The sequence below is a fragment of the Ictalurus furcatus genome, chromosome 16, assembly GCF_023375685.1.
Source record: "Ictalurus furcatus strain D&B chromosome 16, Billie_1.0, whole genome shotgun sequence".
NCBI lineage: Eukaryota > Metazoa > Chordata > Actinopteri > Siluriformes > Ictaluridae > Ictalurus > Ictalurus furcatus.
The window spans coordinates 17,016,838-17,030,497 of NC_071270.1; the positions used below are offsets into that span (position 1 = coordinate 17,016,838).

Below are 13,660 nucleotides of genomic sequence, written 5' to 3' on the forward strand. Positions count from 1 at the left end.
CATCAGCTTTGACCTCCAGATGGTGCTCAGTAGTAAAAACCACCACAGAGAGGCTGTGAGACACTAGTAGGCGTGTGCTCTCAGAAAACCAGGACGGGTTTGAGTAGTCCCTCCTGTGATAAATATCCCGTGAAAAAGTGTCGTATCATTCCTGCATTATTGGTACTTTTGTGTGTGTATGTGTACGTGTGTTTGTATATATGTATGTATGTGTGTGTACGTGTGTAGGCCATGTGTATGTGTGTGTGTGTGTGTGTACGTATGTGTGCAATATGTGTGTGTGTGTGTGTATGTATGTGTAGACTGTGTGTGTGTATGTATGTATGTGTACACTCTGTGTGTGTGTATGTATGTATGTGTATGTGTACGTATGTGTGTGTAGGCCATGTGTATGTGTGTGTGTACGTATGTGTGCAATATGTGTGTGTGTGTGTGTATGTATGTGTAGACTATGTGTGTGTGTATGTATGTATGTGTACACTCTGTATGTATGTATGTGTATGTGTACGTATGTGTGTGTGTGCATGTTTGTGTGTGTTTGTGTGTGTGTGAGTGTATGTGTAGGCTATGTGTGTGTGTGCGTGTCTGTGTGTGTGTGTGTGTGTGTGAGTGTATGTGTAGGCTGTGTGTGTGTGTGTGTGTGTGTGTGTGTATGTATGTATGTATGTGTAGGCTATGTGTACGTGTGTGTATATGTCTGTGTGTGTATGTGTATATGTCTCTGTGTGTGTGTGTGTGTGTGTGTGTGTATATGTAAAAAATTCCGACCTAAAATGCCAACAGACTTACAGTCCCCTCCGAAACTATTGAAGCATCAAGGCCAGTTCATTTGTTTTATTTTTTTGCTGTAGACTGAAAATATTTGGGTTTGAAATCAAAAGATGAATATGATCGAGAGTTTAGATTTTCAGCTTTCATTTCCTGGTATTCATATGTGGATGTGTTGAACAACATAGAACAAAGCACATTTTGTATCAGATCACATAATTTGTACCGAGCAAATAAACTGTTGGAACGTCTGACTGACAGGTATTGCTTGTTTTTCTACTCAGGTGTGTCCTGTTAGATTGATTGTTTAAACAGTAAATAGCTCTGAACATATATTCTTGGTTTTAGCTTTCAGTTTCACCTGTGAGGATTGCATTTGTTGTTAAAAAAGATAAGGAAAGAAAGGATCTCATGATCCAAAACATACAAGATCATCTGTGAAGCATGGTGGAGGTAGTGTCATGGCTTGGGCTTTCATGGCTGCTTCTGGAACAGGCTCACTAATCTTTATTGATGTAACTCATGAAGGTGGCAGCAGAATGAATTCAGAAGTTTACAGGAACATTTTGTCTGCCAGTTTACAAAGAAATGAATCGGGAGGAACTCATGGAATCATGCAGCAAGACAATGATCCAAAACACACTGCCAACTCAACAAAGGACTTTAAAAGGGGGGGGGGAAGTGGAAGGTTTTAGACTGGCCAAGTCAATCACCAGACTTAAACCCAGTTGAGCATGTATTTCACCTCCTAAACAGGAGACTGAAAGAAGAAACCCCCCAAAAACAAACAAGAAGTGAAAGAGACTGTGGTAAACGCCTGGAAAAGCATCACAAAAGAAGCCAACAATTCGCAGGCTTGATGCAGTTATTGCGTGCAAGGGATATGCAAACAAATATAAAGTGTTATTTCCTTTAACTTACTTCAAGACTTATCTGTTCCTGTACTTTTGCTCACCTAAAAAATGGGTGGTCTGATATAAAAGGTTCTGTGTTTTATGTTGTTTAACACATCTAGATGTAAATACCAGGAAATAAAAGTTGAAATCCTAAACGCTTGTCTCATAACCATCATGTCTTTGGTGTATAGCACAAAGCAAACTGAATTGGCCTCGCCTTCCCAGTAGTTTCTGAGGGGACTGTACAGTGGATATAAAAAGTCTGCACACCCCTGTTAAAATGGCAAGTTTTGTGATGAAAAAATTAAACCAAGATAAATCATGTCAGAACTTTTTCTACCTTCAATGTGAAATTACAATGTATAAAAATTAAGTGAAAACAATCAGAAACATTTAGGGAAATATGGGGGGGGGGGGGGGGATTACCTGGTGCATATGTGTGCAAACACTTTTATAATTGGGGATGTGACTGTGTTCACAATGAACCACTCACATTCAATCTTCATGTTCAAAAGTAATTATCATACAGCTGTCAACAATGAAATTAGTCTGATTAATCCCAAATAAAGGCCAGCTGTTTCTGTAGGATTTTCTGGACATCATCCCACTGCTGAAGCCGTGGTCCACAAAGGGCTGACAAAGCCTGTACAGGGTCTCACTTGCAAGGTATCAATCAGGAGAGGGGTACAATTTTTTTTTTCAAAACATTAGATGTACAATGGAATACAGTAAAGCCATCATCAACAAGTGGGGAAAATGGTGCGCCATAGTGACATCACCAAGAACAGGACATCCCTCCAAAATGTACAAAAGCACAAGATAAAAGCTTACCAGGGAGGCTGCCAAGAGACCAACAGCAACAATAAAGGAGCTGCAGGAATATTTGGCAAGTACTGATTACTCTCTGCATGTGCCAACAATCTCTCGTATTCTTCACATGTCTGGGCTGTAGGTTAGGGTGGTTAGATGGAAGCCCTTTCTCACAAAAAACATCCAAGGCCCACTAAATCACCCCAAACCATGTGGCAAAATGTGTAATGGTCTGATGAGACCAATTCCAAAAGGTATGATGTATCTTAGTGTCATACTTTTACTTCAGAAAAACCTACCAGCCTGCTACACTTTTTTATATCCACTGTACACTCCGACACTTTATTGGGTATGTGAGTCAAATGGGTTTTCATCTGTGTCCCACTGATATTCACTGCTGCCTCCAGGAGAAAGTAGGCCCAGTTAAAGGTGCATTTGCTAAGATCTGTGTGAAAAGGGGTTTCTAACAGTTACAGTGGTGCTTGAAAGTTTGTGAACCCTTTAGAATTTTCTTTCTATCTCCGTATATATGACCTAAAACATCATCAGATTTTCATAAAAGTCCTAAAAGTAGACAAAAGAGAATTCAATTAAATAAAGGAGACAAAAATATTATACTTGATCATTCATTTATTGAGGGAAATTATCCAATATTACACATCTATAAGTGGCAAAAGTATGTGAACCTCTAGGATAAGCAGTTAATTTGAAGGTGAAATAAGAGTCAGGTGTTTTCAGTCAATTGGATAGCAATCAGATGTGAGTGAACACCTTGTTTTATGTAAAGAGCAGGGACCTATCAGAGTCTGATCTCTGTGTTATCTTTGTGTGGAAATGTACTAACACACAGCATGTGTTAAATGTACTAACACACTGATTGTGTTGAAAGCAATACAAAATGTGTTGTCCTTAACTATACACGCGGGTGTGCTAAAAATTAACACATGATGTGTTATTTTTAACACATCTATTTGAAGAGTGCATTGTTACCCTCCCCAGGAGTGGTCAACCAACAAATCACTCCAAGAGCAAGACATGTAATAATCCACAAAGTCACAAAGGAACCCAGAGTTTCCCAATAACATCTAAGTAACTAAAGGCCTCTCTCACATTGGCTAATATTAATGTTCATTAGTCCACCATCATGAGAACACTGAACAACAATGGTGTCCGGTTTCCTGCCCCAGTCCAAAGACATGCGTTGTAGACTGCCTGGCATTTCCAAATTGTGTGTAGTGTGTGCGCGATTATGCCCTGTGATGGGTTGTTCCCTGTCCACGGGTGTCCCCTGCCTTGTGCCCCGAGTTCCTTGGGATAGGCTCCAGGCACCCTGTGTAGGATAAGCGGTACAGAAGATGGATGGATGGATGGATGGATGGATGTTATTCTTTTTCATTGTTTATATTTACATATGTTGTGGAATGTCCACAAGACAAGTTAGTTCCTGTTATCACTTACTTTATAGCAGCTACAAACAGTCCCCTCACTAGCCTCTCTTTCCTCTTGCTTGAAGTTAATAAGACAAAAAATACAGCTTGTCATGTTACAGAGAAGACAGAAATTAATGAACACCTTCTGACCAATAAGATTTGAGAATTCATAAATGCGGTGCAACACCACTAATACTGTACAATATATTATAATGCAGGATGGAATACATATTGCACTAAATAATCCTAAGTCAATATGTACTGTTATCGTTAGTGATGATAACTCCTGCTAGCCGGCTGTCTTCAAATTTAATGAAGAAAAAAGAAAGAAAAATACACACACACACACACACACACACACACACACACACACACAGTGGGGGAAATAGGTATTGAATGCACCAACATTTTTTTCAGTAAATATATTTCCAATATATAACTTTTATGTTTAATGTTACATTTCTTTATATGTGTGGATTTCTTGAGTTAATACTGATGTCTGGTGAAAATTTCCTGTGATTAGCCTCATTGGACATATGTTTACTGAAAAAAATGTTTCCCCCACTGTATATATTAGATTAGGCTGATGGATCACATTTAAATTAAGACTAAGTGTAATTTTTTTGTAACTATTCCTTCTGTGGAAATAATAACAGAGACCTAATTAAAAGGAGGATGCAGACATCCTGACCCCAAATACTAACAGGCCGAGTACAGACAATACCCAAAGGAGGCTTTCCAAATATAACTGAAGCAAGCTCATGTTATTTTAGGACCTTTACCTCAGGCAGCTTATGCCACTACCCTCAATTTGTCTGCACATAATTACTGCAAAAATCAGAGCAACATGACTTCACTACAATAAGCTCATCACTAAGCTATTTAATAAAAATGTTATTGTTCTTAAACACCTGATGGTTTAAAAACCTGTATTTGTAGTCTAGTGTATAGATGCTGTGCCAGAATGCCTATGCTTTACATACTGCAACTGCTGTGAGAAATACTGTAAATGCTGTGAGAAACAGACATGCTCTTGAATGAGGTCTAAAAAAGCATTCAGTAATAAATAATAAAAATAATCAGGACTCAGTAAACACTAAAGTAATATCACTGAAAGAAATTGTGCCAACATTTCAACAGATTTTATATGCTTGTATGTTAATCTGTCTTTAAGGGACAGGCAAATTTAACACTTGAATACTGTCACTCTTCCTGTACACATGACCACACAGGAACTAAGCAATTAAATGAAGAAAAAAAAAGTAATGGAAAGAAACTCACAATGGACAGCAACACTAAGCAGCCTAAATTATTACTCAATCTTCACTAAACATGTTTTTTTTTCTTTGTTTATTTCTTTTTTAAACAGACACATCAGAAAAGGTAGCATCAGTCAAATTCAACAATTTAGCTTTAACATTATACCTGAAAGTGTACTATTTAACTTTCATTTCCATCACCAACTTTAGACTGAGCTGGGAATACACCGCATAATTAAAAATCAACATTTCTTTAACATTAGAAGATTTCACAAGTGAAATTAGAACGGATTGTCTTGGCATTTCAAATCATGTAAAAGGAGGGGGGAAAAACAAACTGCTCCGTCAAATACATTCACACGTCACTCTCAATTTAAGATCAGTTTAGGACCAGACTATGTGTTTAGAGAATGCAAAAGAGGTTGGAGACAGTTATGAAGCCACAAAGTCGGCAAGAACATTTTTCACATTCAGAATACACGTTTAAAATGATCATTTTGGGGTTCTCCCCCCCACTATTATATTAATATAAAAGCGAACACACTCAATTGTAAGAATGAAAACTATGCTTTACATGGATTCAACTAATGTCTAGCATTTAAATAATGCAACAGGATTAAACACGGGTTTATTTATTAATAAAACAAGTTATTGCAATCATAACGTGAATAGTTGATAGCTGAATCAACTATAATCACAGTGTTCAGTAAGGGCTACAACAAAAAATACACAACACCAAATTGCTTTTATTACATTGGAATGAATGCATGAAAATTCATTTCAGAAAAATGATATTAAACTTATTATTCCAGTACAACATCACACAAATCTATAATTCACAATAAATTCTGAATTATGGAAAGATTAAAATGGCAATTGGAAACAGAATAAGGTCTTGGTGTAGGCACTCTCAACTAAGGCACAATAAAAATTCTCTCTGAATTAATAAGATGTAAGGCACATTTATTACTTTTAGACTCTTGAGGGTATATGTGGATAGACAAATTACCTACATAATACAGTGCATTGTATATAATATTACTTTCATTACTTTCAAACTCAGTATCACTGACATTTCTATATAATATTTAGTTGCACTTACTTCTCGCACAGCTCCATACAGACAGGTAATGATTTGTCCTGAGAAAGAGCCTGTCAAATTTAACCCCAACTCTTTTCCTTTCACTTGCTGTTCCAAATATTACCTCATGTTTACATCCCACTGTTTATAGAACTGTTGATTTACAACATTCATTGTGGCACACCAGGAAATTCAGTGAATTCATTTGACAGGTGGTGTCCTATTGCCATGCCAAATGTGGTAACTCCTTTATGTCAACTACATCCCACCTATTTCACACAATTTTTTAGGAATTTGTGGAAAGGACTAACTTTTTAATCAGGAAGCTTAACATTTATGTGCATTATACAGTGCCTTGCATTACAAAATGTGGAGAAGTTTGAGGGGGTGAATACCTATGCAAGGAACTATAGACCATGGATGCAATTTACAAGATTGGACTTGTAACTGTGTCTTGGTAAGCAGCTGTATCTGTTTATTCATTTGCGCAGTGATGCAGTGCATGCCAAAATACTTGATTTATCCCTGCTTTGACTTTTGGAGCAGCTCTTTAAGCTTAAAGAAAAGCTCCAATACCCACTCATATTTCATCTCAAGTGGCAGAGTGCGAAGGCAAAACAACAACAAAAGGTGTTGTTTAGACCCTCGAAAGTAGTGCATAAAATAACCACTTGAACATGTTTCGTTGCTGTGAATAACTTTGGCTTTACAAACTAAAATTCCTTCACTGGTCCCATGTTCACAGTTGCCACAATACTGAGACTTATTAAACATTCATGTTAATAAATGTGAATTCAAAGATACAGTCTGCATTTAGTCTAAAAAATATGTGAAACATTTGTAGGAAGCGTTAAAAACATCCTGGTCTAAAGATTTTCCCGAACAGAGCTCTAGATGACTAATACTAAAATTATTATTAAGTAATAAAAATCTACACAACTGCTCATGATCTTGGCTCTTGATGCATATGAAAGGACGTGCTTCCAATGATAAACATTTGTCCATGTCATTCTCTAGAGAGGTATGTAATTGCAGACTGCAGTTTTAAATATAGCAATGTTTTAGATCTAAAGTGAAATCTAATTTCATGGTGACGGCAGCAGCCGTGCTCATTTCCTGTATTGATCTCCACTGACGAGAAGGAACGCAGCAGAGCACAGAGAGTCGAGGAGATGATGATGAAGGATGAAGTAGGGGCATTATTAAGGCTAAGAGTCACCTGGCCTTTTAAACTGTGCCAGACAGACTGAGGAGGCACCAGAACCCGATACCAGGTGGGCATTGGTGAGAATCTGGCCTCTTATTCAGCTCCATCTCTGCAAAAGGCCACTCAAGTCATTAAAACTCCCTAATTCATTATTAACCAGTACTGTCTCTGTGAAATGTTGACAAAGGACGACGCAATTCATTATTCAACATTAGTCAAGTCATTCAGGATTGCTCTCACGCTCAATCAAATATACAACAATACAAAAGAATTGGGTGCATTCAGGTGCATCTTTCTTCAGAACAGCCTGTCCATTTGGTTTGTCAGTATAACGGAGCCTTTAGAGCTTTCGCTGGCCCGATACTATGCTGTCATAGATGGAGTCTGTGAGGGGAATGTAGCATTTCTCTGTATAGTCTAAGAAATAGAGCGGGTCAGAGATGGTAGCAGGGTTGAAGCCGCTCTTCACCAGACAGAACTTTAGCTGCTTGAATGTGCCAGTCATCTCCATAGACTCCTAACAAACAGTGGAATAAAAGAACATTATGTCATACAGTGCTTCATGTCCTTTCCAGGTCAATCATTTTCCAAGAAATCATTTAGGATAATGAGTTGCCTTGATATCATTGTAAACAGAATACAGAGATATTAAACGAATACTACAGTGTTTTACATCATGATCTCAATCTAGTCACTTCAATAGATACACTAATCATATATATTTTTGAAGGAAATAAAATACTTATTCAATTTATTTAGTCCTGCTTTACTGACATATCCATAACATATCATTCGCAGTGATTGGAAAAGTGCGTGTTGAGTAGAATAGCAGGTGTAATAAACATGAACAAAGTGGATTACTTTCTTAATCACTGCCTTTTTAAAAAAAATGCCTTTAGGAGAGAAACTAGAAGTAGATGGACTATTTACACACCATCCAGTCAAATTACAAATTACATGAAGAAACAAATTGCAGATGCATTTACACAAACACAACTTTTTACCACGATTGCTGTTTGGAAGAGACACACCATGATTATGGACTAGTAACACTAGTGAAAAAAATAAAAGTCTTTATAACATACTGTTATGTGTATGCATAACAGTTTTATTCCTATGATGAAGTGCCATGCTATAAGGGTGAATTACAATGGTTTCATGATAGTAACTGTGTTACTGGTTGTATATGTTAAATGGTAAATGGTAAATGGCGCACTTATATAGCGCTTTTATCCAAAGCGCTTTACACTGTGTCTCATTCACCCATTCACACACACACTCGCACACCAATGGTAGCAGAGCTGCCATGCAAGGTGCTAACTTGCCATCGGGAGCAACTTGGGGTACAGTGTCTTGCCCAAGGACACTCCGACATGTGGAGTCACCCGGGCCGGGTGACTCCACACATGTTAACACATAACACATAACACATGAACATAAACACTTAACACATAAACACATGTTAATGTGTTTTGATTATTTGGGCCTCCATTGTTATTTTTTTTTTTTTTTTGGGTGATAGTAGAATTTTTTAGCCCTTACACTCAATATCATGACCAACCATCACTAGTCATGTGCAGTATCATCACTGATTCCTGTTTCTCGCAGTGCCTTAGCTAGGTAGCATTTCAGACAGTGTTTCTTTCACCTGACCTACACTTGCATAAGATAATAACAAAAAATGCTCTTCCAAGCAGACAAGTATTTTTGTGATTGCCCTGGATAAAAGTGTCTGCCAATATCAGCAGCAGCTTGTGGCCAGAGATTTTGATGGGGCAGGCAGGCATTAATAACATAGCCTCCAACCAAAGTAAGCTGCTGTAGGCTACCATCTAGTGAATGTTTAGAGTAATCCTGTATTAGACACTGTATTAGACACCGTATTAGACTCAACAACATACAGTCATCCAGGATACAGACTAGCAGCTCATTTTGAGTGGGTTTAGACATAAGTTCAACTGTCTTCGAGGTAATATCATTTACCAGAGTTGACAGGTTTCAGCAAAATTTCCAGCTTAACTACATCTCAAAAACCACACAAAATACCTGAAAGTAGCCCCAAAACATTTCTTCTTTTTCTCAGATTTTGAGTGGGGAAACAAGCATTTCACACATACAGTGGTGCTTGCAAGTTTGTGAACCCTTTAGAATTTTCTTCTGCATATATATATATATATATATATATATATATATATATATATGACATAAAACATTATCAGATTTTCACACAAGTCCTAAAAGACCTAGAGAACCCCATTAAACAAACGAGATGAAAATATTATATTTGGGTTATATTTGGTCATTTATTTATTAAGGAAAATGATTCAATATTACATATCTGTGAGTGGCAAAAGTATGTGAACCTTTGATTTCAGTATCTGGTGTGACCCCCTTGTGCAGAAATAACTGCAACTAAACGTTTCTGTAGCTGTTGATCAGTCCTGCACCTCGGCTTTTCGCCCTTTTCTCAGTACAGAACAGCTTCAACTCTGGCATGTTGATGAGTTTCCTCAATGAACTGCTTGCTTCAGGTCCTTCCACAACATTTCTATTGGATTAAGGTCAGGACTTTGACTTGGCCATTCCAAAACATTAACTTTATTCTTCTTTGGTAGAACGACTTGTGTGCTTAGGGTCGTTGTCATGCTGCATGACCCACTTTCTCTTGAGATGCAGTTTATCTACAGATGTCCTGACACCAGCATGTTTCACAGATGGGATAAGATTCATAAGCTGGACCACAGTGTTTTCATTTCTCCGAACATAACACTTCTCATTTAAACCAAAAAGTTATATTTTAGTCTCATCCGTTTGCAAAACATTTTTCCATTTAGCCTTCTGGTTTGTCCACGTGATCTTTAGCAAATGTAGACAGGCAGCAATGTTCTTTTTATTGTTCAGAGTTCTCCTGATGGTGGACTCAAACATTAACATTAACCAATGAGAGAGAGGCCTTTAGTTGCTTAGAAATTACCCTGGCATCCTTTGTGACCTGACGAACTATTACACATCTTGCTCCTGGAGTGATCTTTGTTGGTCGACCACTCCTGGGTAGGGTAACAATGGTCTTAAATTTCCTCCATTTGTACACAATCTGTCTGACTGTGGATTGGTATTGGATTGGATTGGATTGGATTGGAGTCCACACTATTTAGAGATGGTCTTGTAACCTTTTCCAGCCTGATGAGCAACAACTCTTTTTCTGAGGTCCTCAGAAATCTCCTTTGTTCGTGCCATGATACACTCCCACAAACATGTGTTGTGAAGATCAGACTTTGATAGATCCGTGTTCTTTAAATAAAACAGTATTCACTCACACCTGATTATCATCCCACTGATTGAAAACAACTGACTCTAATTTCACCTTCAAATTAACTGCTAATCGTAGAGTTTCACATACTTTTGCCACTCACAGATGTATAAAATTGGATCATTACCAGAGGCCAAAAAATTTAATTTCCGCATGTTTTGGTGCTGCCCGTGTTCAGCATTAAATTTATTTGGGTTGTCACACTCCACAATAGTGGCTACTGGCTCATATGCAAGTAGACACTAAGGCAGACCTGGGCATTGTACGGCCCACGGGCCACATACGGCCCTTTGGTTGACTTTGACCGGTTAAGTGGAAATTACAAAATAAACATATTTTCCAATTTTACCTCATGCATGGAGTGAAGCTGCATTGCTTTTATTTTGAAATAGTTTTTTTATTCATCTGCGTAATGACGCAATACGTAAATCAATACGTGCGCATGATTGAATCAACACAAGCAGGTCACAAGGCGATTTTAGCCCTCAAAAATGTTCGCTCATGCTAAAAAAAGAAAGGTAGATGCCGAATGCAGGGTTTTCAACAACAAATGGACTGCTAAGTATTTATTTACTGAAGTCAGAGGTAAAGCCGTGTGTTTAGTTTACGGAGAGCAGATCGCCGTGTTTAAGGATTACAGTTTGAGTCGGCGTTTTGAGACGAAACACGCAGAGAAATACAAAAACTTGAATGATGCTGAAAAGGCGCGGACATCGGAAGCTTTGCTAGCTAAGCTACAACAGCAGCAAGGCTTTTTTACCAAGCTTCACACATCCAGGGATGCAGCAACCAAGACCAGCTTTATGATATCCCACAAAATCGCTAAAAACAGTAAGCCATTCTCGGAGGGGGAGTTTGTCAAAGAGTACTTGGTGGATTCTGCAGCACTAATATGCCCTGAAAAAAAGGAGCATTTGAGCAAGTCCCGCTGTCCAGGCGAACCGTGACGAGAAGGATCGAGGACATTGCGGGGAATTTGGAGCTTCAGCTGCAATGTGAGGTGGGAAGTTTTGACTTTTTCTCCTTGGCTTTAGACGAGAGCGTTGATGTTCGTGACACCGCCCAGTTACTCGTATTTGTCCGTGGGATAACGGACTTCAAGATTACGGAGGAGCTGGCAGCAATGCGGCCAATGAAAGGGACGACAGGGAGCGATCTTTTCACGGAGGTAAATACATGCATGGAGACGCTGGGACTGAAATGGGAAAGGCTGGCAGGAGTCACAATGGATGGTTGTCCAAATGTAACAGGGAAAAATGTCGGACTTTTGAAACGTATGCAAGATAAAGTGACTGAAATTGACGCAAATCAGAAATTGGTAATTTTGCATTGTATTATACATCAGCATGTGTTGTGCAAGTCAGTGCTAAAAATTAACCATGTCATTGATGCTGTAACTAAAATAGTTAACTTCATCAGGGCACGAGCATTGAATCACAGACAGTTTGTTTTACTTTTGGAGGAGCATGAGACTGAACATAGTGACATCCGCTACCACACAGCTGTCAGACGGCTCAGCCTGGGCAAAATTCTAAAAAGAGTTTGGGACCTGAAAGCAGAGATTCGAGAGTTTTGTGAGAAGAAAGGCAAAGACATCCCAGAGCTCTCAGATGAGGACTGGATGGCAGATTTTGCATTTGCTGTTGATGTGACTGCACTGATGAATGAACTAAACACCAAACTGCAAGGCAAGGGCCTTTTTGTTCATGAAATGCACAGCCTGGTGAAGGCTTTTATGAGAAAGTTGCAGTTTCTTTCAAGCCAACTGGAGAGCAACACTCTCACTCACATGCAAACCCTGAAAGAAGTCACACCATCAGCTGATCACCTCCGCAGGTACTCATCCATGTTAGGAGCACTGCATGTTGAGTTTTCAAGGCGATTTGAAGATCTCAGAACAACCGAGGATGAAATGCACTTGATTTCCTCTCCCTTTACCTGCAGTGTGGATAATGCACCCAGTGATGTTCAGCTGGGACTCATTGACCTGCAGTCTGATGCAGTACTAGCAGAGCACTTTAATTCAGGATCACTGCTGGATTTTTACTCTTCTTTCAAGGAGGATAACTTTCCAAACATGAGGAGACATGCTCAGAAGATGTTGGTTCTCTTTGGCTCTACCTACATATGTGAACAAACAGTCTCAGTGATGAAGTTTGCCAAATCCAGGTATAGATCCTCTCTTACTGATGCTCATCTGTCAGCTGTTCTTCGCATCTCCACCTCAGACATTCAACCTGACTTTGATTCACTCGTTAAAGCCCAACAGAGACTAGATTTCTCTCACTGAACAAGAAAAAAGAACTGAAAAACACCAAATGAGGTGGTTAGACTACAAATGTAGGCATTTAAAGGCACCAACTAGCAGTGAACTGGGACATTTTCTTTGGAGGCCTTTTTCTCAAAATCACAGTTCAGTGACAATCATTATTATAATATGATGTATCTTGCTTAATATTTGGAGTACAAAGACAATGTTGTTATGTCTTTAGAAAGCTAAGAATCTCTTTCCAACAGTATATGAAACTCAAAATGTGTTTTGGGGTGAATGTGAATGAAAATGATCACTAATATAATAAGTCACAAATGGTAAAAATGTTCACATTTTGTTTACCATTGTTTTGGGAAATTTGATTGAATAAATGACATTTTTTGTAAGGCAACCACACTTTTTCATTGATTAATCATAACATAAACTCTTACCAAGCTTACCAACTTGTCAAAACAGTGCTATTTACTGCTTTTTATAAAGAAATACAATTAATATTATGCAGAATTGAGTTCAGCCTTTTGGTCCGGCCCTTCACAATATTTTCTGTTTCTCATGTGGCCCCATGGAAAAAATAATTGCCCACCCCTGCACTAAGGGCTTAAGAATTTGCAGTATTTATTTGTACCT

At 38.4% G+C, this 13,660-nt stretch overlaps 1 protein-coding gene across 1 annotated transcript in view; it reads right to left on the bottom strand.

Moving 5' to 3' along the window:
- Nucleotides 1-5,779: 5,779 nt before the first annotated feature.
- Nucleotides 5,780-13,660, bottom strand: part of slc27a6 (solute carrier family 27 member 6) — a 35,649-nt gene continuing 27,768 nt past the window's right edge. Inside the window, exon 10 of the mRNA XM_053644905.1 lies at nucleotides 5,780-7,968. Within this exon, the coding sequence (XP_053500880.1) occupies nucleotides 7,792-7,968 (177 nt within the window). The 3' untranslated portion in view covers nucleotides 5,780-7,791. The remainder of the gene's footprint in view (nucleotides 7,969-13,660) is intronic.